The sequence below is a fragment of the Antedon mediterranea genome, chromosome 2 (assembly GCF_964355755.1).
Source record: "Antedon mediterranea chromosome 2, ecAntMedi1.1, whole genome shotgun sequence".
Lineage (NCBI taxonomy): Eukaryota > Metazoa > Echinodermata > Crinoidea > Comatulida > Antedonidae > Antedon > Antedon mediterranea.
Window position 1 is genome coordinate 25809764 of NC_092671.1, and position 24748 is coordinate 25834511.

At 35.3% G+C, this 24748-nt stretch overlaps 1 protein-coding gene across 1 annotated transcript; it reads right to left on the reverse strand.

The window, feature by feature from the left end:
• Positions 1-318: 318 nt before the first annotated feature.
• On the reverse strand, positions 319-24175 carry LOC140039803 (krev interaction trapped protein 1-like). The gene is made up of 15 exons (XM_072085401.1): positions 24104-24175; positions 19088-19761; positions 18338-18459; positions 17605-17802; positions 16902-16995; positions 16637-16744; positions 9278-9376; positions 8782-8845; positions 8238-8389; positions 7924-8040; positions 7479-7528; positions 2999-3134; positions 2211-2387; positions 1680-1805; positions 319-1341 (listed from the first exon to the last, which is right to left on the reverse strand). Exons 2-15 carry the CDS (start codon positions 19280-19282, stop codon positions 1237-1239), a joined length of 1743 nt encoding a protein of 580 aa, XP_071941502.1. The 5' UTR covers positions 19283-19761; positions 24104-24175; the 3' UTR covers positions 319-1236.
• Between the last annotated feature and the right edge of the window lie 573 nt (positions 24176-24748).

Below are 24748 nucleotides of genomic sequence, written 5' to 3' on the forward strand. Positions count from 1 at the left end.
TGAATTAGTGAATCTTTGCAGTAAATTGTGTCTTGCTATGTGATTGGTTGAAGTTTCCTGAATACCTAATGACGCTACGTTAAAATTAACCAATCAATGACATGGACACATTTAGGCCGCTATAATAATAGTAATATTGTATAATGTAATATGGCCCCTTGATTGTCAGCATATGCAGTTTATGGTCACCCTCTATAAATAAGATTAAATAAAAAATAAAATATCGGAGAATTTAAATTTCACTGGTAAGGACGGGAACCAGGACGGGTTTCCATTTATACGACCTAAAAATTAAACATTGGACAAGTATTCAGTTTCGTATCACATTTCCATTTAATATATATGTACAATATTTATATACACAGAGATAAATAAACTTTCTATTATTATACAAATTGTATCTTTCATTAATCTCTTTTTGTATTAAAAATGTAATTTACTAAAAAACAAGATTTAAAAAAAAAATGTTATCATTTGAGAATTACATGATATTTAAATGAAATACAACTACTGTAATTTATGGTAGATCTATTCATGTGGTATAGATGTTATTTTCATTATAATGTAACTGGTAATATTCAGTTTCTTTAGATTGCCAAAGTGATCCTAAAGAGCACTCTTCATCATTATTTCATTGGAAACATATATAAGCCAACATGTTTCAGTAGATATCCGAACTTTGCGGATATCTCTCTTTTTTTTAAATTACTTATCCGCATTTAGTAATTGTTGTGTGGATAACTAACTTGTCAAAGTGATGAGTTCATGTCTAGTTTAAATTGAATTCTTAATGAGAGTACAAGCAACTACACATATAACTTAATAGCTGCTAATCAGTAACCTGGTAGAAAACAGTGTTCAATATACGTTTACTGCATCATTCTTGTGTCAGCGGTTCCCACTTGTGATGCATAAGCTTAGGTTTTCTGCTTCGACACAATGTGTTTATGTCCTTGTGTTGCGTATAGTGCGAACCAAGCTTCAGTGCATGTTTTGTAGGAATGAAATAAAAATGTTTTTGAAAATCCTCCAAAAACCCTAGAAAGCTAAGTTTATACCTTCAATTAAACCACTTGAGTGAATTCTAGTAACTGGTCTCTGATTAGAATCAAGTTAAATAATAATAAGAATATTTTTTGTCCATCCATTCAATGATTTTTAAATAAATCATTATTCATTTATGTATAAAATGTACTATTGATTTTCTAGAGAAATTTGTCCCTTTTCCCAAACTTGTTATTTTCTAAAAGATGTGTGACCTCTGTGAGGGAGATTAGTCGACTGTTCATCCGTTTTAAACCTTCCAGAGAGTTTGTTAGCAAGATTGCAGATTATGGCAGCCTGAAAAAAATAATAAGTACATGAAAAATAGCGTTGCTATTATTATTATTATAATAATAAATTGTATTATTCAGGATAGAAAAGTCTAGAAAACAAAAATATTTATTTTACAAAGTTGATAAAAAGGATAGAGAAATTCAAAATAAGAAAAGACTCATTACAAAACAATAAAGTAATAAGAAGTTGATGGAAAAATATGCACAGATTGGGATTTAAACAAGGATTTGAACTAGGCCCTGAGATTTGGTGAACAAATATAAAGCACCAAGCTATAGTGCCATTATTCCAAGAATTATAATATTTTAAATTGGCTTATTCTGGAAGTCAGAGCTTCTTACCTGTTTAGTCTTCACAATGAGTGAATGGCTACCAGAGCTATCACGATACTTAAGATGGAATGACTTCATATCAGATGAACAGTTCCATGAGCTGGCTTGCTCATATGGACAACTTGATAGTAAAACCTAAAATGAGAAGGTAAAAATTTAATTACAACTCTCAAGTAGGTATATTTTAACAAAATATTGTTTAGTTTGTACATGTACTGTACAAGGTGTTTTGCCGAGTCTTTACTGGAATGGCCACCATGAACAAAAAACAATTCACTTTTTAGTCCAGATCCAGATGTTCCTTAATTTCAAATACAACAACTTTATTTAACCACGGAGGCCCAGATCAACACATGGTTGTTCTTACCTGGAGCCGTGCAGAATCAAAGACACATAAAGATACAATGCTCGAAATAGAGATAGGCGTAAACAACAGGGGGCTTCAGGCCTATATAATTGACCACCCTTGAAACCCAGAAAATAGATGATTTAATAAGTGAGTGAGGAAAACAGGAGAAAAACTTGATATTTTATACAAACCTTGCTGATTGCATTGATGACATGAATGCCTCTACAATTGGTACCTACAAACACTGCAACTGGGGGTCGCTGTGTCCCCCCAGTACGAGATGCACCCATTTGAGCAAATCCAAAGAAGAATGCTGATCCATAGATTACAAATGATCTACATTTTTCAAGGTACATTAATTGAAGTTTCTGCAAAAAAAAAACCAATACATTATTAATAAGAATGCCTTGAAATCTTTCATTTTCAGTATTAAAGTTTGTTTTGAATTGGACGCAATGCAATTGAGTTGACCAATCACAAGCGACAGTTCAGATGATCCATCGCATCATGATTGGTCAAACAACTTGCAGTGAGTACATTCTCACAGTGTTTAAATTGAAATTTCAACTTTACTTCATGCAAATGAGATGAATTACAGAAAGTTCAGACCAATCAATAACCATATTCAGTTATTTTAAATAAATCATTTTTAATTTCAATTATTAAGTGTTTTCCACATTTTCATTTCTTTGTTTTATTTTGCATTTTAATTACACTTATTTTGCATTTTAATTCCACTTATTTTCTAGGGTAAAGATGAGATAAACTATTTCAACTAACTTTCAAACTAATTCATTGTGCGCTTACAGGGATATTGAGACATGTTTCATCACTCCCTATCTCAACACATATTTTGATGCTTTCTATGTCCAGGCATTGACTAATGACATGATTGCCATGACCTAGTAAGATGGTCAGTCATAGTAAATCAAAAGCTTCTCAATAAATGTTATTGAACTTGCATGCATTAGACACTCACCATGATATCTCTCACTCCTTTACTTGTAATGTTCTTGTGTTCTGTTGAAATTCTTTGAGCCCAGTTGGAAGTTTTAGTTGCTGGGGCCTTAGCTTCTAACTTAACCCCTGGTATAAAATGCCTTAAGTTTATATTGCTGAGGAAAAAGAAATATAAAGGTTTCTTAAATGATAATCATATTGAACTACTGCTTTTGCCTCGCAATGCATTTCCAGTATTCATGCAAGTAATAATAGACAGGTTCCATTTCTCAAAAAACGGCCTAGAAAACGAATCAAGAAGCATTTTTGGGTAGAAGCTGGGATCCACTTGATTTAGGATATTTCGACCTCGCTGATTACGAATATGGCGGATCCCAAGCGAAATTCGGCCATCTAAGCCCTTAATTTGCATAATTAAAAATGGCGGCCATTTTTTATAATTACCCTATATCTCGAGAACCACTAGTCACAGATAATTAATTTTGGTGTCAAAATGTTTTAAATATATGTTTTTATATTCACTTTAATGACACTTTTTCTCAAAAAATTGATGCAAGTTGTATTTCTGACATTTTGACCTTTGACCTTGATTTATCGTATCTCAGTAACCAATAATCGGAGAGACACGAAATAGGGCTCAAATTGTTCAGAAACTATACATTCATATTTATTATAATGAAATGTTTTTACAAAAAATGGCCGATTCTACAACTATTGACCTTTGAACTATTAGTCAAATATAATAATAATATAACTTTGAAAATTGTGGTCTTATGAATTTTTTTTTCTTTTTAAATTGTTTAAAACATGTGACGTGTTTCTATCCATTCTAATGGAATATTTTGTACAAGAATGGCCGATAGTATGGTTATTGACCTTTTAACTACAGCATAGGCCTACTGTATACTAAATATAATATAATTGCATAACTATGAAATTATTTATACACAATAACAATTAGTAAAATTATAAAATTCACTGCCATCAAATATGATGTGTTATTATTTATATAGATTTAAAAAGGAATTTGAATACGCAAGTTACATTTTTTGAAATTTGAAATTTGAAATTACCTGCCATCAATATGATGGAGTGTGCTTATAGATTTTCTAAAATGTGAACATGTCAGCTACATTTGGAAATTACCTGCCATCAATATGATGGATTATGATTATAGATTTAAATAAGAATTTGAACACGTAAGCTACATTAGAAAATTACCTGCCATCAATATTATGGATTATGATTATAGAATTAAAAAAGAATTTGAACACGTCAGCTACATTTGGAAATTGGGAAATTACCTGCCATCAATATGATGGATTATGATTATAGATTTTAAAAAGAATTTGAACACGTAAGCTACATTTGAAAATTACCTGCCATCAATATGATGGATTATGATTATAGATTTAAAAAAGAATTTGAACACGTCAGCTGCATTTGGAAATTTGGAAATTACCTGCCATCAATATGATGGATTATGATTGTATAGTACCTGCCATCAATATGATGGATTATGATTATAGATTTAAAAAAGAATTTGAACACGTAAGCTACATTTGAAAATTACTTGCCATCAATATGATGGATTATGATTGTATAGATTTAAAAGAAAATGTGAACACGTACGTAAGCTACATTTGGAATGAACATGTTAAGGGCATCAGTTAAGATCATTCATGCAAAGGTTTCCGTCATCTTTAGCGTTGTTACAGCGGCATAAAGCTGTACATGGTAGTTTTGACTTCTTGCACCTACATTTATTGGTTATGTATCGTGTCTTGCATCCACAATAAATCATCTCTAACGAAGCAGTAGGAATAGCTTCATTTTTCAGAAGCACTGGTTGAAGTTTACCATTAGATAGCTCCCAACCAGAATATGTTGGTGATGGCAAATGCTGGATTGGCGATACAGCTTTTTTCCATACGAGTGCTTGGAAGTGTGCTCTTTTTATATGTTGGTGCACTGCATCGCTTGTTGGAGGTAATGCCTTTTTTTTTTTAAAGCCTAACTTTATTGGTACTTTTAACTTGACCAACACCGTAAACGTAGCAAATGAATCTTTCCGATTTCATAATAACTTGGTCACTGATAGGTTTTCTCCCAGGTCTTTAATTAGTTCATACCTTTTTTTAATACTTCCCATGCCGATGCCTTTGAGTGACCACTTAGATATGAGCAGTGAAGAGTTAAATTACTGTATGTATGTATTAATATAATTTAACTCTTCCCTGGATATGAGGTAGTATCGCATCCACTAATAGTGTGGAATGGAATCAGTGCTTTTGCAGAACCCTCGGGCAAGGCTTGAAAAATGTCTTTTATAGATACTTTCTTTTTTTGGATGTCCCTATCATCATCCATTTGGATACCATGCTTTGGTAGTGAGACACTAGAATCACTAGTACGTACGTCTGTATCCCTAGAAGCAACTACAACTGTGTCGTATCGGACATTGGCAGCATGACAAGTCTCGTGTCCTATTCTTCATGGTCTGACCAGAGACAACGTATTCGTGTACAATTTTGATGATTTAACAACTGATTCTTTCATAAATCCACCAGCTGTGACAATTTCTTTGTCTACAGGAGCTTGACGAATCAACTCCTCTGATAGAAATCGTGTCAGATCTGCATTATTATCTTGTAATGCCAACAAGTTTGACCAGCAATTTGGCAGCGGTATTTCACCACTTTCTATAATTCGACGAATTGGTCTCTGTGTTTTGGTTCATCTTTGTCTGGTGGTGTCCTTTATCGACAGTTTTAAGTTAGGCATGCCATGTTAAAAAAAACAAAAAACCAGAGGCATTATCTCCAACAAGCGATGCAGTGCACCAGCATATAAAAAGAGCACACTTCCAAAAGCTGTATCGCCAATCCAGCATTTGCCATCACCAACATATTTTGGTTGGGAGCTATCTAATGGTAAACTTCAACCAGTGCTTCTGAAAAATGGAGCTATTCCTACTGCTTCGTTAGAGATGATTTATTGTTGATGCAATACACGATGCATAACCATATAGATGTAGGTGCAAAAAGTCAAAACTACCATGTACAGCTTTAATATGCTACTGTAACAACGCTAAAGATGACGGAAACATTTGCATGAATGATCAAAACTGATGCCCTTAACATGTTCATTCCAAATGTAGCTTACGTGTTCACTTTTCTTTCAAACCTATACAATCATAATCCATCATATTGATGGCAGGTACTATACAATCATAATCCATCATATTGATGGCAGGTAATTTCCAAATGTAGCTGACGTGTTCAAATCCTTTTTTAAATCTATAATCATAATCCATCATATTGATGGCAGGTAATTTTCAAATGTAGCTTATGTGTTCAAATTCTTTTTTAAATCTATAATCATAATCCATCATATTGATGGCAGGTAATTTCCAAATGTAGCTGACATGTTCACATTTTTAAAAATCTATAATCATACTCCATCATATTGATGGCAGGTAATTTCAAATTTCAACAAATGTAACTTGCGTGTTCAATTTTTTTTTAATCTATATAAATCATAACACATCATATTTGATGGCAGTGAATTTTATAATTTTACTAATTATTATTGAGTATAAATAATTTCATAGTTATGCAATTATATTATATTCAGTATACAGTAGGCCTATGCTGTAGTTTAAAGGTCAATAACCATACTATCGGCCATTCTTGTACAAAATGTGCCATTAGACTGTATAGAAACACACATGTTTTAAACAATTTAAAAAGAAAAAAAAAATTCATAAGACCACAATTTTCAAAGTTATATTATTATTATATTATTATATTTGACTAATAGTTCAAAGGTCAATAGTTGTAGAATCGGCCATTTTTTGTAAAAACATTTCATTATAATAAATAAGAATGTATAGTTTCTGAACAATTTGAGCCCTATTTCGTGTCTCTCCGATTATTGGTTACTGAGATACGATAAATCAAGGTCAAAGGTCAAAATGTCAGAAATAAGACTTGCATCCATTTTTTGAGAAAATGTGTCATTAAAGTGAATATAAAAACATATATTTAAAACATTTTGACACCAAAATTAATTATCTGTGACTAGTGGTTCTCGAGATATAGGGTAATTATAAAAAATGGCCGCCATTTTTAATTATGCAAATTAAGGGCTTAGATGGCCGAATTTCGCTTGGGATCCGCCATATTCGTAATCAGCGAGGTCGAAATATCCTAAATCAAGTGGATCCCAGCTTCTACCCAAAAATGCTTCTTACATCATATTTCAGAGGAAATAGAACTTGTCTATAATATTAGAGGGAAAAGGTGAACACACTTATATATATAATTATAAGAATAAACTTGTTAAACATGTACAGTATATAGAATTACTGTATAATAAATCAGGGGTGCTAATTTTCCTATATTTATGTTGTCGATAAAGCTAATAAATTACAGGTGTATTTACAATTTAAACGCAAATTTACAATTTAAACAATCAAGACAATATTGAGAACTTACTTTAAAAATCCTACTTTGTGTTTCTTTGGATCATGATCACCATAAACAATCTGAAATGATAAAAACAAACAGTTAACAGTTTTTTTTCAACTCCAGTTTTAAGTACTATGGTTGAGGAGTACTTTGAACCTACACAATATTACAGTTGTGGTGTGAAGTACTCTTGTCTTAGCTCATCAGTCAATCGACTCCTATTAAAGACCACTTTTGGGACCAGGGTTTTGTTTTAGTGGTCTTTGGGTAGTGTTGGTCTCTAATTAGAATCCCTCTAATCAATGACCGGCACTAGAAGTTGTCTTTATTTCCTATTTAGAGATAAATTGGAAGAAGCAGCTAAATGGTAGGTGATAGATCATCTGGGCCATGGTACAGTGGATGGATTCTTTAACTGGAGGGAAACCTTTATTTAATTTTAGATATCATTAATCTTACAAGAAAACTATACCTGCATGTATATGCCAGCTAATAGTACAGCATCATTGTCAGAACATGGATACATTGCTTTGAGAATATTTAATAAGCATTCATCAAATAACATCTTTATTGCTTGTGGGTCTTTTATCTGTCATGAAAAAAGTCAAAAACTATGTAATTCATAATGTTCTACTGTAATTGTATCTTCCTGAACACGGACAAAAACATATTGTGAAAGAGTTTTAAATTTCTGAAGTGAGTACTTTATCTGATGAGCACTTTTCAAGATCAAGTCACGTGACTTTTTAAGTTTCATTCCATAAGTTCCAAATGTCTTCATCTTACCAATCTTTCATCATTGAGTGTAAGAAGAGCATCTCTTCTTAAGTAGAGGACGGGTCGCTCAGTATCCGGGTTATAATTTGTAAGTTGTCTAACTATTGCATCCCACTGTCGAATGTGAAGAATCGGTTTATGCTCTGGTCTCATTTGAAGATCTATATCATAAAGATAAATTTGAATGTACATATTATTAATCTTTTACTATTGGTTCAGTACCATTCAATTTATCATGGTTACAAAACTGAGCCACTGTACAATACCTTTAGCTTAGTTTACAATCCTATACTGTAACTGGGTAATAATTAAGAAGAATACAAACTGTTTTTTAATTTTTATTATTTGTTTATTGATAGTTTACCTGACTGACTAACTGGTTTACCTGACTAACTAATAGGGTTTACCTGATTAACTAGTTGAACTGACTAACCAGTTTACCTGACTGACTAACTGGTTTACATAACTGACTAACTAGATTACCTGACTTTATACTAAGCCTACATTTTCTTTCACAAATAAACACATTGTAATTTAAAAAGGTCAAACTTACGTAGACTTTGTGAAGCTATCCATATTGCAAATACATGGTGACAACCCTTAGGAAGTTCCAATTGCTGAAAAGTTAAGAAAATATAGTTGAAATAAATGTTGCATACACTACACACCAACCAACCAATTTACATGTTGTTTACAGAATTTTCCTAAAAGTTTTTAGTCTAAGCTTATAAAATAGCTAGCTTTCGTTTTGGACTAGTAGACAAATTTAATCTGCACATTTGTATACACTGTTTAAGTAATTATCAGGCCTATATTTGGTCAATTTCAAAGTTTTCATTCGGCCAAAACAAAACTCACTACATACTGTACTGGACCGAACTGCCATTTTGTGTACCCTAACTATTCAGAAAAGATGGTGTAAAATAAGTAACATGTTCATTCAGAACACAGGGTAGAGATTTGTTAATACATCTGGTATATGAACAATTACCACATTCCTTCCACTGATTTTAGAAGAAACTAAATAGTAAAATATGTAGATAACTCACTTTAAGTAATTGAGCAACAGAAGTATTGCTACCAGCAACAACATCCAAAACAACATGTGATCCATCTAAGTCCATTAGATGTACATCCACTTTAATTGGCTGTGAAGTAATAAAAACAGAATAACTAATACCCATACATTTAACATACACCATTTGTACATTTGACATACACCATTTGTACATTTGACATGTACACCATTTGTCCTACTCTTTCTGTAAATTTGACCTACTCCTTCTGTACATTTGACTTACTGCCTCTGTACATTTGACCTACTCCCTTTGGACATTTGACTTACTGCCTCTTTACATTTGACCAACTCCCTCTGTACATTTGACTTACTGCCTCTGTAAATTTGACCTACTCCCTCTGTACATTTGACTTACTGCCTCTGTACATTTGACCTACTCCCTTTGTACATTTGACCTACTGCCTCTGTACATTTGACCTACTCCCTTTGTACATTTGACCTACTGCCTCTGTACATTTGACCTACTCCCTTTGGACATTTGACTTACTGCCTCTGTACATTTGACCTACTCCCTTTGGACATTTGACTTACTGCCTCTTTACATTTGACCAACTCCCTCTGTACATTTGACTTACTGCCTCTGTACATTTGACCTACTCCCTCTGTAAATTTGACCTACTCCCTCTGTACATTTGACCTACTGCCTCTGTACATTTGACCTACTGCCTCTGTACATTTGACCTACTGCCTCTGTACATTTGACCTACTCCCTTTGTACATTTGACCTACTGCCTCTGTACATTTGACCTACTCCCTCTGTACATTTGACTTACTGCCTCTGTACATTTGACCTACTCCCTTTGTACATTTGACTTACTACTTCTGCACATTTGACCTACTCCCTCTGTACATTTGACCTACTCCTTCTGTACATTTGACCTACTCCCTTTGTACATTTGACCCACTCCCTCTGTACATTTGACCTACTCCCTCTGTACATTTGACCTACTCCCTCTGTACATTTGACCTACTCCCTCTGTACATTTGACCTACTCCCTCTGTACATTTGACCTACTCCCTCTGTACATTTGACCTACTCCCTCTGTACATTTGACCTACCCCCTCTGTACATTTGACCTACTCCCTCAGCCTCTGTACAATAATAACAATAATAATAACAACACCTTTATTAAAAGGATTTCTTCATTTTCCAGGTGTCATTCTAACATATTTCTAATTTCAGATTTGCAATAACCTAGGACCAACACATATTGTGTCATTGTCCATCTCCTGGACCTAGAATCAACCAACACATATTGTGTCATTGGCCAGCTCCTGGACCTAGAATCAACCAACACATATTGTGTCATTGGCCAGCTCCTGGACCTAGAATCAACCAACACATATTGTGTCATTGGCCAGCTCCTGGACCTAGAATCAACCAACACATATTGTGTCATTGGCCAGCTCCTGGACCTAGAATCAACCAACACATATTGTGTCATTGGCCATCTCCTGGACCTAGAATCAACCAACACATATTGTGTCATTGGCCAGCTCCTGGACCTAGAATCAACCAACACATATTGTGTCATTGGCCATCTCCTGGACCTAGAATCAACCAACACATATTGTGTCATTGGCCAGCTCCTGGACCTAGAATCAACCAACACATATTGTGTCATTGTCCATCTCCTGGACCTAGAATCAACCAACACATATTGTGTCATTGGCCAGCTCCTGGACCTAGAATCAACCAACACATATTGTGTCATTGGCCATCTCCTGAACCTAGAATCAACCAACACATATTGTGTCATTAGCCAGCTCCTGAACCTAGAATCAACCAACACATATTGTGTCATTGGCCAGCTCCTGAACCTAGAATCAACCAACACATATTGTGTCATTGGCCAGCTCCTGGACCTAGAATCAACCAACACATATTGTGTCATTGGCCATCTCCTGGACCTAGAATCAACCAACACATATTGTGTCATTGGCCAGCTCCTGGACCTAGAATCAACCAACACATATTGTGTCATTGGCCATCTCCTGGACCTAGAATCAACCAACACATATTGTGTCATTGGCCAGCTCCTGGACCTAGAATCAACCAACACATATTGTGTCATTGGCCAGCTCCTGGACCTAGAATCAACCAACACATATTGTGTCATTGGCCAGCTCCTGGACCTAGAATCAACCAACACATATTGTGTCATTGTCCATCTCCTGGACCTAGAATCAACCAACACATATTGTGTCATTAGCCAGCTCCTGGACCTAGAATCAACCAACACATATTGTGTCATTGTCCATCTCCTGGACCTAGAATCAACCAACACATATTGTGTCATTGTCCATCTCCTGGACCTAGAATCAACCAACACATATTGTGTCATTGTCCATCTCCTGGACCTAGAATCAACCAACACATATTGTGTCATTGGCCAGCTCCTGGACCTAGAATCAACCAACACATATTGTGTCATTGGCCATCTCCTGGACCTAGAATCAACCAACACATATTGTGTCATTGGCCAGCTCCTGGACCTAGAATCAACCAACACATATTGTGTCATTGTCCATCTCCTGGACCTAGAATCAACCAACACATATTGTGTCATTGGCCAGCTCCTGGACCTAGAATCAACCAACACATATTGTGTCACTGGCCATCTCCTGAACCTAGAATCAACCAACACATATTGTGTCATTAGCCAGCTCCTGAACCTAGAATCAACCAACACATATTGTGTCATTGGCCAGCTCCTGAACCTAGAATCAACCAACACATATTGTGTCATTGGCCAGCTCCTGGACCTAGAATCAACCAACACATATTGTGTCATTGGCCATCTCCTGGACCTAGAATCAACCAACACATATTGTGTCATTGGCCAGCTCCTGGACCTAGAATCAACCAACACATATTGTGTCATTGGCCATCTCCTGGACCTAGAATCAACCAACACATATTGTGTCATTGGCCAGCTCCTGGACCTAGAATCAACCAACACATATTGTGTCATTGGCCAGCTCCTGGACCTAGAATCAACCAACACATATTGTGTCATTGGCCAGCTCCTGGACCTAGAATCAACCAACACATATTGTGTCATTGTCCATCTCCTGGACCTAGAATCAACCAACACATATTGTGTCATTAGCCAGCTCCTGGACCTAGAATCGACCAACACATATTGTGTCATTGTCCATCTCCTGGACCTAGAATCAACCAACACATATTGTGTCATTGTCCATCTCCTGGACCTAGAATCAACCAACACATATTGTGTCATTGTCCATCTCCTGGACCTAGAATCAACCAACACATATTGTGTCATTGTCCATCTCTTGGACCTAGAATCAACCAACACATATTGTGTCATTAGCCAGCTCCTGGACCTAGAATCAACCAACACATATTGTGTCATTGTCCATCTCCTGGACCTAGAATCAACCAACACATATTGTGTCATTGTCCATCTCCTGGACCTAGAATCAACCAACACATATTGTGTCATTGTCCATCTCCTGGACCTAGAATCAACCAACACATATTGTGTCATTGTCCATCTCCTGGACCTAGAATCAACCAACACATATTGTGTCATTGGCCAGCTCCTGGACCTAGAATCAACCAACACATATTGTGTCATTGGCCAGCTCCTGGACCTAGAATCAACCAACACATATTGTGTCATTGGCCATCTCCTGGACCTAGAATCAACCAACACATATTGTGTCATTGGCCAGCTCCTGGACCTAGAATCAACCAACACATATTGTGTCATTGGCCAGCTCCTGGACCTAGAATCAACCAACACATATTGTGTCATTGTCCATCTCCTGGACCTAGAATCAACCAACACATATTGTGTCATTAGCCAGCTCCTGGACCTAGAATCAACCAACACATATTGTGTCATTGTCCATCTCCTGGACCTAGAATCAACCAACACATATTGTGTCATTGTCCATCTCCTGGACCTAGAATCAACCAACACATATTGTGTCATTGTCCATCTCCTGGACCTAGAATCAACCAACACATATTGTGTCATTGTCCATCTCCTGGACCTAGAATCAACCAACACATATTGTGTCATTGGCCAGCTCCTGGACCTAGAATCAACCAACACATATTGTGTCATTGTCCATCTCCTGGACCTAGAATCAACCAACACATATTGTGTCATTGTCCATCTCCTGGACCTAGAATCAACCAACACATATTGTGTCATTGTCCATCTCCTGGACCTAGAATCAACCAACACATATTGTGTCATTGTCCATCTCCTGGACCTAGAATCAACCAACACATATTGTGTCATTGTCCATCTCCTGGACCTAGAATCAACCAACACATATTGTGTCATTGGCCAGCTCCTGGACCTAGAATCAACCAACACATATTGTGTCATTGGCCAGCTCCTGGACCTAGAATCAACCAACACATATTGTGTCATTGGCCATCTCCTGGACCTAGAATCAACCAACACATATTGTGTCATTGGCCAGCTCCTGGACCTAGAATCAACCAACACATATTGTGTCATTGGCCAGCTCCTGGACCTAGAATCAACCAACACATATTGTGTCATTGGCCAGCTCCTGGACCTAGAATCAACCAACACATATTGTGTCACTGGCCATCTCCTGAACCTAGAATCAACCAACACATATTGTGTCATTAGCCAGCTCCTGAACCTAGAATCAACCAACACATATTGTGTCATTGGCCAGCTCCTGAACCTAGAATCAACCAACACATATTGTGTCATTGGCCAGCTCCTGGACCTAGAATCAACCAACACATATTGTGTCATTGGCCATCTCCTGGACCTAGAATCAACCAACACATATTGTGTCATTGGCCAGCTCCTGGACCTAGAATCAACCAACACATATTGTGTCATTGGCCATCTCCTGGACCTAGAATCAACCAACACATATTGTGTCATTGGCCAGCTCCTGGACCTAGAATCAACCAACACATATTGTGTCATTGGCCAGCTCCTGGACCTAGAATCAACCAACACATATTGTGTCATTGGCCAGCTCCTGGACCTAGAATCAACCAACACATATTGTGTCATTGTCCATCTCCTGGACCTAGAATCAACCAACACATATTGTGTCATTAGCCAGCTCCTGGACCTAGAATCGACCAACACATATTGTGTCATTGTCCATCTCCTGGACCTAGAATCAACCAACACATATTGTGTCATTGTCCATCTCCTGGACCTAGAATCAACCAACACATATTGTGTCATTGTCCATCTCCTGGACCTAGAATCAACCAACACATATTGTGTCATTGTCCATCTCTTGGACCTAGAATCAACCAACACATATTGTGTCATTAGCCAGCTCCTGGACCTAGAATCAACCAACACATATTGTGTCATTGTCCATCTCCTGGACCTAGAATCAACCAACACATATTGTGTCATTGTCCATCTCCTGGACCTAGAATCAACCAACACATATTGTGTCATTGTCCATCTCCTGGACCTAGAATCAACCAACACATATTGTGTCATTGTCCATCTCCTGGACCTAGAATCAACCAACACATATTGTGTCATTGGCCAGCTCCTGGACCTAGAATCAACCAACACATATTGTGTCATTGGCCAGCTCCTGGACCTAGAATCAACCAACACATATTGTGTCATTGGCCATCTCCTGGACCTAGAATCAACCAACACATATTGTGTCATTGGCCAGCTCCTGGACCTAGAATCAACCAACACATATTGTGTCATTGGCCAGCTCCTGGACCTAGAATCAACCAACACATATTGTGTCATTGTCCATCTCCTGGACCTAGAATCAACCAACACATATTGTGTCATTAGCCAGCTCCTGGACCTAGAATCAACCAACACATATTGTGTCATTGTCCATCTCCTGGACCTAGAATCAACCAACACATATTGTGTCATTGTCCATCTCCTGGACCTAGAATCAACCAACACATATTGTGTCATTGTCCATCTCCTGGACCTAGAATCAACCAACACATATTGTGTCATTGTCCATCTCCTGGACCTAGAATCAACCAACACATATTGTGTCATTGGCCAGCTCCTGGACCTAGAATCAACCAACACATATTGTGTCATTGTCCATCTCCTGGACCTAGAATCAACCAACACATATTGTGTCATTGTCCATCTCCTGGACCTAGAATCAACCAACACATATTGTGTCATTGTCCATCTCCTGGACCTAGAATCAACCAACACATATTGTGTCATTGTCCATCTCCTGGACCTAGAATCAACCAACACATATTGTGTCATTGTCCATCTCCTGGACCTAGAATCAACCAACACATATTGTGTCATTGTCCATCTCCTGGACCTAGAATCAACCAACACATATTGTGTCATTGGCCAGCTCCTGGACCTAGAATCAACCAACACATATTGTGTCATTGGCCATCTCCTGGACCTAGAATCAACCAACACATATTGTGTCATTGGCCAGCTCCTGGACCTAGAATCAACCAACACATATTGTGTCATTGTCCATCTCCTGGACCTAGAATCAACCAACACATATTGTGTCATTGTCCATCTCCTGGACCTAGAATCAACCAACACATATTGTGTCATTAGCCAGCTCCTGGACCTAGAATCAACCAACACATATTGTGTCATTGTCCATCTCCTGGACCTAGAATCAACCAACACATATTGTGTCATTGTCCATCTCCTGGACCTAGAATCAACCAACACATATTGTGTCATTGTCCATCTCCTGGACCTAGAATCAACCAACACATATTGTGTCATTGTCCATCTCCTGGACCTAGAATCAACCAACACATATTGTGTCATTGGCCAGCTCCTGGACCTAGAATCAACCAACACATATTGTGTCATTGTCCATCTCCTGGACCTAGAATCAACCAAACCTGTGTTGAGGAATTGAATGAGGATGCAGGACCCAATGTCAAACATTTTATTTATTTTATTTTATTTCATCAAAACCAACAGCAACAAAAGTGGCCACTTAAAGGTATGAAACAGAAAAAATACTCTATTTAAGAAGCAAACTTAAATAAGAATATGTTAAATAGTAAAAATTAGCCTATTGAGCACAATTATTTAAAAAAAGAATACAATGAGTCTTGAATAAAGAATAACTATTGAAAAAAATATCAACATTTACATTTGACTCACTCAAATAATTATACAAAAAAGGCAAGTGTGTCTGAAACCCCCTTTTCGAGACATTTGCTCTATTAAAAGGAACATAACAAGTGGACTTGACTCTAGTCTCCTCATGTCTGAGGACTTGCACACAATGAACTGTAACCTTTGGTCATAGCAAATCAAAAGCTCCTATAAACTTTTATGTAACTTACCGGCTTTCTCATTGCTTCTTTAAGCACTTTGATCGTTCCTTCCCAATCGTTCATCTTTGAATCCTCGCACTGACGTAATGCTGTTCTATTTTCATTATTTACTGCAGTCTGTAAACAAACAGAACAAAAATGTTTTTCTACAGTAGTTTTTCAAAATATATCATAATGTTTCCAGTGAGTGAAATACACATTACAATTTGTAAAAAGTGTGTTGGTAATAAATCTACATACAAGGCTGCCATTATATTTTTGTTAGTCCACATACCAAATCAATGTCTTTATGTGCAACAAGCACTTTGACAATATCGGTGAAACCTTTGTCAGCTGCAAAATGTAGAGGAGTTGATCCATCTTCATTCCTTTAAAAAGAGAAAATGTCATCAAATTTTGTGGAATATACAATCTTGATGCCTGCAGACAGAAGGCTTGAAAGAACACAGTTTTTGCAGAGTTAGAGACTACCTTTTTTACTTTGTATAGTGGTGGCATTTTATGATAGAAAAAAAAATTTCTATTTCAGTAATCTTGTTTCAAAATGGGAATACACCATCAAAAGGAAAATTATTATCACAAAGAATACAAAATAAAGGCAGAATTTTGCAATTCTAAAGTCTTTTGTTTTGTTTTATATATTTAGGCAAATTGCCAAGGATAATCATAAGCAAATTCATTCTGTTTCATTCAAGACAAACATACACAAAAGATGCTGCACAATACAAAGTCTTATTACAAGTCTTTAGGACTGGAGTTGTAAATTGACAAGACAATTGACAAGAGAACCCATGAACCTTGAATTGGTAGCCAAGTATCATAACCACCAAGCCACAACTCCACTCTACTTTTGATGAACTAAGCTTTTGAGAATAATGAAATATACAAGCTATATAACAAATAAAACCACCAAAATTGTAAATTTCTGACAATAGTATTAGTAGTGATAATAGATAATATTAATAGCAGTAACTTACTCTACATTCGGGGATGCTTTGCCAAAATGCAAAAGTGCTTTAACTGCCTCAGTATTGCCATAGAACACGGCGTAATGGATAGGTGCCCATGAGTGTTGGTTCGGTTGATCAGCATAGTATCCCATTGAAATAATCTGTTTTATAGCTTCTACATTCCCTTCAAAGGCGGCGCTGTGAAGTGGAAACTCATCCACCCAACTGGAAATAAAATTGACATATTTCATGTTTACAGATTGAGTTCTGGAACCAGACTATGAATACCAAAGATATCAAATTATTTCCTTTTTTAAAATGTAAAATAAAACGTACTATCCAAAATTGAGCGAGTTGACTGTAGAATGGTATACATTACTAATACTGTAGAGAAAAGACAAACACATACAGTATGAGACCAATACTGTACAGCCATGTATGTTGCCGTATGTATCCTACTACACTGAAAGCCTAACAAAATTTACTCTCACAGTCTCATGTCTTGAGTGTGATGATATGGGTGGCTGCCATGGACCATGGAGTAAAGAATTCCATGCATGGACAGAGTATCTGTCTTTTGTAAGATTCACTCACCTTTATTTTAATTTCAGTATATTACAAAAGTATTATTGTTACAAATCATTTTAATAAAAAAACTCTTTCTTTACAACCAGAAATTGCTGTTGATATTTCTTTTCTTACAGTATTTCATATACTGTAGCAGTAACTGTAAATGTAGATACATGAATAAATAACCTACTTCCTAGACGGCAAGTCTGGAATGTCCAGCCTGGGAGGAGTAATTGCATTGTAGTCTGGAATTCCCATTCCAAAGAACGGATTCAATACAACTCCATCAACACTTATAAAATCATTCACTCTCTGTAAAAAATTGTAAAATTTATATAAAATATACTAGGGCCTATATAAATATCTACTATAATAATCGCCCTATCTTTTTCTATCCAGCTTTATTCAGAAACTAGTCACGGTCTTCAAACTTGGTGGGTACAGCTCAGTAAAAAGAAAGAACAAGTTATTAGGTCAAATGTAAAATCTAAACAATTACTCAGATCGATCAAGCTAAAACTTGGGGAAAGTATTAATAATGATAAGTATGAATCCGATATCAAGGAGGGTGCCATCCAAAGTCATGCGATATAAACTTTACAAATTGCACCGATTGAGCTGAAACTTGGGTAAAATCTTTAAAATGTGGTGGGTAGGTGCAGTTCAGTATAAGAAAGAACAAGTTTCTTTTGTTAGGTCGTCAAGGTAAAATCTAAAAAATTGTGACCTACTAAGTTATAAAACAAATAATGAATGTTTTATATTTGTGAAATGGTACAAATAACTTCATTCGGTGAAAGATGAAAATTTTTTATATTTTCACCTCATGAAATTATTTTTACTGTTTCACATTATAAACATTTAATATTTGTATACATTACAACATTGGACTATACAATAAAGTACTATTCACTACTGATTTATAAACTAAAAAACTTACAGTGTCTTCAACAGGCAAGTCTGTTTCAAGTTGAAAGAACTCGTTTATTACTAAGTTGTCAACAAGATCCAATAGTTCCATTTTCTTGAGGGCATCTGCCGGAGTGTATGTGCTTCCTTGCGGAACCCTTGACACAAACGCTGGATTTGTCACATTGTTCTGCAGCCGTTCGTGAACTGAACGTGGTCTGTGCATTTTTAACAATTTCTTCTCTAAAATATTGCTTTAACAACTTTTGTGGTATTTACTGGATACATACAAGGTGTTCCAAGTTTACATTAAGAAGTTACCGTCTTTAATTTATTTTTTGTTTATAACTGCTTCATCCAATTTAAAAAAAATGTAATGTTGTCTCTCTTTCCTCAAGTGCTCTAAAAATATCTTTGCTTTGAACTGTCTTAGTTCAGGAGTTTATTCCTGTATAATCCTAATGGTTTAATACAGTATCAAATCTGCCTTTTTATGCCTAGTGTTGGTGTTTGGCCTCGAGTCAATGATCCTTTACAATTAACACACAATGATGGGCGAAATTATTACATTTACAAAGTTGGCCTCTGTTTACATTGTGTTCCAGTTTTTTCCACATGAACGAGCAATGGGTGTGTCCAATCTTCTAGCAGGAAATTTCAATCGAAGTTGAGAAGGGTAATTGGCTATTGACCGCGGCGAGTTATCTGCAAGAGAACGTAGCAAATTAGGGTACACTAATGATTATTATTTTTAACTAAAAAGTGCATTGTGTGTGTTTGTAGGAGAATAACCTGTGACTCACACCCTATTGGGCTGAATTGCACACAGCTTTGGATAACACAGACTTTTATCTCCCTTTGCGTGTAGTACAGTACAGCTGCCATCAAATGGAGGTAATTCATCTGTCCACAGCTGCGAGAGACAAAACACCTCCGGCAACCCTCTACTCTTCCAAAGATGGCCTGGGTTGGTACACACGAGCCAATCATAACAAAATATTGTCCCTATTTCTGATAGTTTTAATACTAAATATTTAGGTCCTGGGTTTTAAAAGTTTATTAATTGGAAAAAAAATGTCTAGCATATTCTATTCCAACTACTGCCACGTGTAAAAATGTTAAATAAGCAAATACCTAGTAATTTTAATTCATAATTTTACAAAAGAAATGAAAGTAATGTTTGTATTGAAGTGTGTCTCCTTTAGTTAGATTCCAAATAAAGCCACAAAACAACACAAACCTATACAATGAAACGCACCATGCATTCAGGGAGTTTCAGCAACGCCTATATTTGTATAACCAATTTGAAAAGAATAATTTGAATAGGTTTCACTGAATAGGTATTATTACTAAGTATTAAATTTAACCTTCAGACTGCATACTGAGCTTATAGGAGTTTAACTGATGTTGACACTGACAGGTGAGCTAGGGGATAAAGCCAATAGACCTACGTTTTTTGACCCACTACAATTTATGTACTGTAAAAATAAATACTTTATGGACCTATTGCGATCATTTTTCCTCTTTAAACCGTTAAAAATGGGACAAATTAATCAATTCTAATAAATTAAGAGGCCCACTATGTAAATTCCAGAATGCATCGCGTGCGGATTGATATTTTCATATTGTGATTTGGAGCACCCACTTTAGATAGATCGTGAAAGAGTAAACAAATAAATAAACCAAAAGAAAATTTAGGCAAAAAAACCAGATCTTTCTTAATTTGTATTAACAGATTCTGCCATAAATGTAATCTACAGTAATCTAGGAACTGCTTAGGCGAATGCCGAAGTGAATATATAATTTGCGCTGATCCAACGGCTAAATCAAGAAAAATTCAGCGCAACCTTGGCTTTCTCCGATTATAACGCACACAACAAAGAAATGTGATATACAGTACACTAGAGCAAATTGTGTCCATTATGCATGTAAAGTATAGGAGGAACTAGTAGTATTATAAAGTTTGATTGATTTTGGAAAGAAACATCCCATTGTTACGTCTTTAATTAAGAATTGCAATTGTAATATTTTTTAACTCATAATAAATGCTTTGCTGACTAAACAAAATAATTTACAATATTAAAGATGTATTGTCCCTTTGACTAATTCCATAAAATAAAATATTTCGAAAAAAGTGGGTCATTTTGAAGTATCATAATAGTTATTATTAACATTTTAACAAAAAATTAGTCGAAAAAAGATTTTTTTTGTTCAAAAAATAACTTTGACTTCCAGTTTTTGATCAAAACATATCTCATAATGCAACATGCTTGTTTGGCTACTCTGTATGCATAATCATAAAACTTCCTCGCGATCTGTGTGGAAACACCTTCTCAACCGTGACGAGTTGTAAATAATCCTAATTAGCATCATGCATACTCATGGTTTGAAATCTTTGTTTACTTTCGCTCGCGATGATTTTCCAGACGAAATGTTATCAAATTAATTTAATTTATGATTTTCAAGGGACAATACATCTTTAAATAATAAATGAAAACTATCACAAAAAAAAACTAGATTTAAACTCGTCACTGTGCCGGGTTAGGCTATGGTAACGCATCGTAACACGCACATGTTACTTATTATGCTTAGTCTAAAATAGGCTGCACTACAACGATTGTAACGAACAGATGGAATATATCAAAATCAGTTTAGTTGACGGTTATTGCATGCTAGAGCGGGATATACATTTTTCGTTTATATAGATTTAATTGATATTTTTTAGGAACTAGATTATTTATGTGGATATTTTTTACTTGGTAATATTTATTATCAATCATTCAATTAATTTTTTTTTGTATTTCACAGGTCTCGGAGAAGGACTGTGTCTTTTCAAAATTGCCATTTCTAAATTCTAAACACGTTTAAATATTATATTAGGCATAATGTTATATTAGGCATATAATAATTTACCTCTATTTATATGTACTGTAATTAATATATTATATAGAGAATATACGTCTGTCGTGTCTTTTATTATGCAAACAATTACGTATGGTTTTAGGATATTAATAAAATATATAGATAATATGCCGTTATAAATCAATCTACCGGCCTACAGTAGGACTATGATGTACAATGATAGATAAAGGTGAACACGATTCTCAAAGAGGTAATCTGCACTGATATTTAAACATTTAGGCCTAGATTTACTAAACGGCGTATGAATGCGAGACACTGAGTTGCACTTACTTAATTATTATTAAATGATTATTATAAATGAAGAAATAAAAGATATTCAAATTAAAATCTATAGTATCGCCGACGTATTTACGTAAATTATATATAAATCATACTGTCAAATTATAGAAACAGTACTTTTTTCGGAATTATTATGGATATATAGCAAGCCTGTTAGCTACAGCGACTTTAATTGATTTTGCTTATTCTTGCCTCCTTAGATTTCCACGTGTCTTGATTTTGTTACCTATGTTTTAAATGTATTTCGATTTTAAAGGCTAATAATGAATGAATGAACATAATCTCATAATCGCGTCGAGCATCTATAGCTCATTGAATCGTTTCACAAAAACACGTGCAGGAGGCCTATAGACGTTTCAAACGTATGGTTATTAGTAATAGACGTCATCTTTATCTCGCCATGGACAACGATCGTACGTGTTTTGTCCATGAGTTGACACACTAACAAGTGCGTGTTTTTTAAAAAGGGGAAACCCCGTCAGCAAAATAACGTATTGTTAGAGGAAACAGCTTCACTATCATAGAAGGCGCATCTCCGTCGATATGGCTTATTCGGGGGTTTATTTCAGTAACTCGCCTTTTAACCATCCGCATATAATGATCATTTTACTAAAAACTATTTTAAACATTAGAAATAAAAATATACACGTGATTTGCCTCAACAATAATTATTATATACTTAATATTATCCTACATAACGGATAGAAATAAAAATAAGGTGATCGAATAGTATGTTGTTAACGACATGGATATGATATAATCTGCCACATATATGCATAAGTATAAAAATGGATACGCTGGCTTTACGGGCTATATTGTAACAATTATTGTTTTAAAATAAATTGTTCTCTTTTACGTAATTGTTTGCATAATAAAAGACATGACAGACGTATATTCTCTATATAATATATATTAATTACAGTACATATAAATAGAGGTATTTTATTTTTATTTTTATTTCTTTATTCTGATATAAAATCAATAGGATAAAAACACAAAAAAGTACCGAGACGGCAAACTTATTTCCATTGTGGTCCTAAATTTCCATTGTGGTCCTAGGTAAATTATTATATGCCTAATATAACATTATGCCTAATATAATATTTAAACGTGTTTAGAAATGGCCATTTTGAAAAGACACAGTCCTTCTCCAAGACCTGTGAAATACAAAAAAAAAATTAATTTAATGATTGATAATAAATATTTATAAGTAAAAAATATCCACATAAATAATCTAGTTCCTAAAAAATATCAATTAACTATATAAACGAAAAATGTATATCCCGCTCAGCATGCATCCCGCTCGATCCATACAAAATAGCGCGACCGATTTCAAACGCGACAGGTACAGCTCTAGCGGCGCGCCATACAAAATACCGGAAGTTGATTTTATCGCGACCGATTTCAAACGCGACCGATTTCAAGCGCGACCGATTTCATCTGACACCGTCAAAACGGCTACTACTTTACAATAATACTAATAATAGTAATATTTAGTATTACTAATCAATCGGCTGTTACTCTTTATATAGCACTGAATTATTATATATTGTATAGATCCACCTACTATATCGGTTTGGAAATCTGACCACTAAAACATAAATGTTTAGTTAGGCATAGAAAAACGTTGCATTTCCAAACAATTCCCCAATTTCCAGGCATTCACAAGCTCAGGTTTGCCGTCAATAGATCGCAATTAACGTTAGCCTAGCGTTTAAAATGGGTGGAGTACCTAAGTTTTGCTTTTTATTAATTGATTTAACAAATAAATTTTACACAGAATTGAAAATTTAATAATTAGTAGGGCATACAATATAATATTGAATAAAAATATTAAGATTCTTACACTTTAATCAAGCTCCATCTTCTTGAATAACTAGGGCCTAGGAGTCTCATGAGTAGTCGATCTCAAAGATAGTGTGCTCAGCTAGCTACTGCTGCTCTCAAAAACAAAACATTACTATTTTTTATAGAGGGCAGTATGCAGTAAACTGAACCAGAGCCATATATATAGAGGAGAGTTACGACATTGGATTATAGTCACGTGATATGCAGATCAATTTGTGTCCAACTTGTCTCCGTTAATGCATGTAAAGTATAGGAGCAAGAAAATACTTTAAACTTTTTCTTATATTTAAAAAATGTAATTGCACATTTTATGGTGAAATATCGATGTGCACAGTGTACAGAAGTACTTGCGGCAAAGAATATTGCGCGCGCGTGCGCTAGTACATTATAAAGTTCGATTGATTGATTTAATTCTGGAACGAAACATCCCATAATAACTACGTCCTATTAATAACAATTATGTAATATTTTCAATTCATAATGCATGCTTTGATGACTAAATAAAATAATAAAGTGTCGTGGATATATTTGTTAATATATTGAACAGGGTATGAACAATATTAAAATAATAAAGGCAAATTATTACAAATGAAATGATGAACGTCGAGTCTCTGAAAGTTTGTGTCAAAAAATACACAGAGAG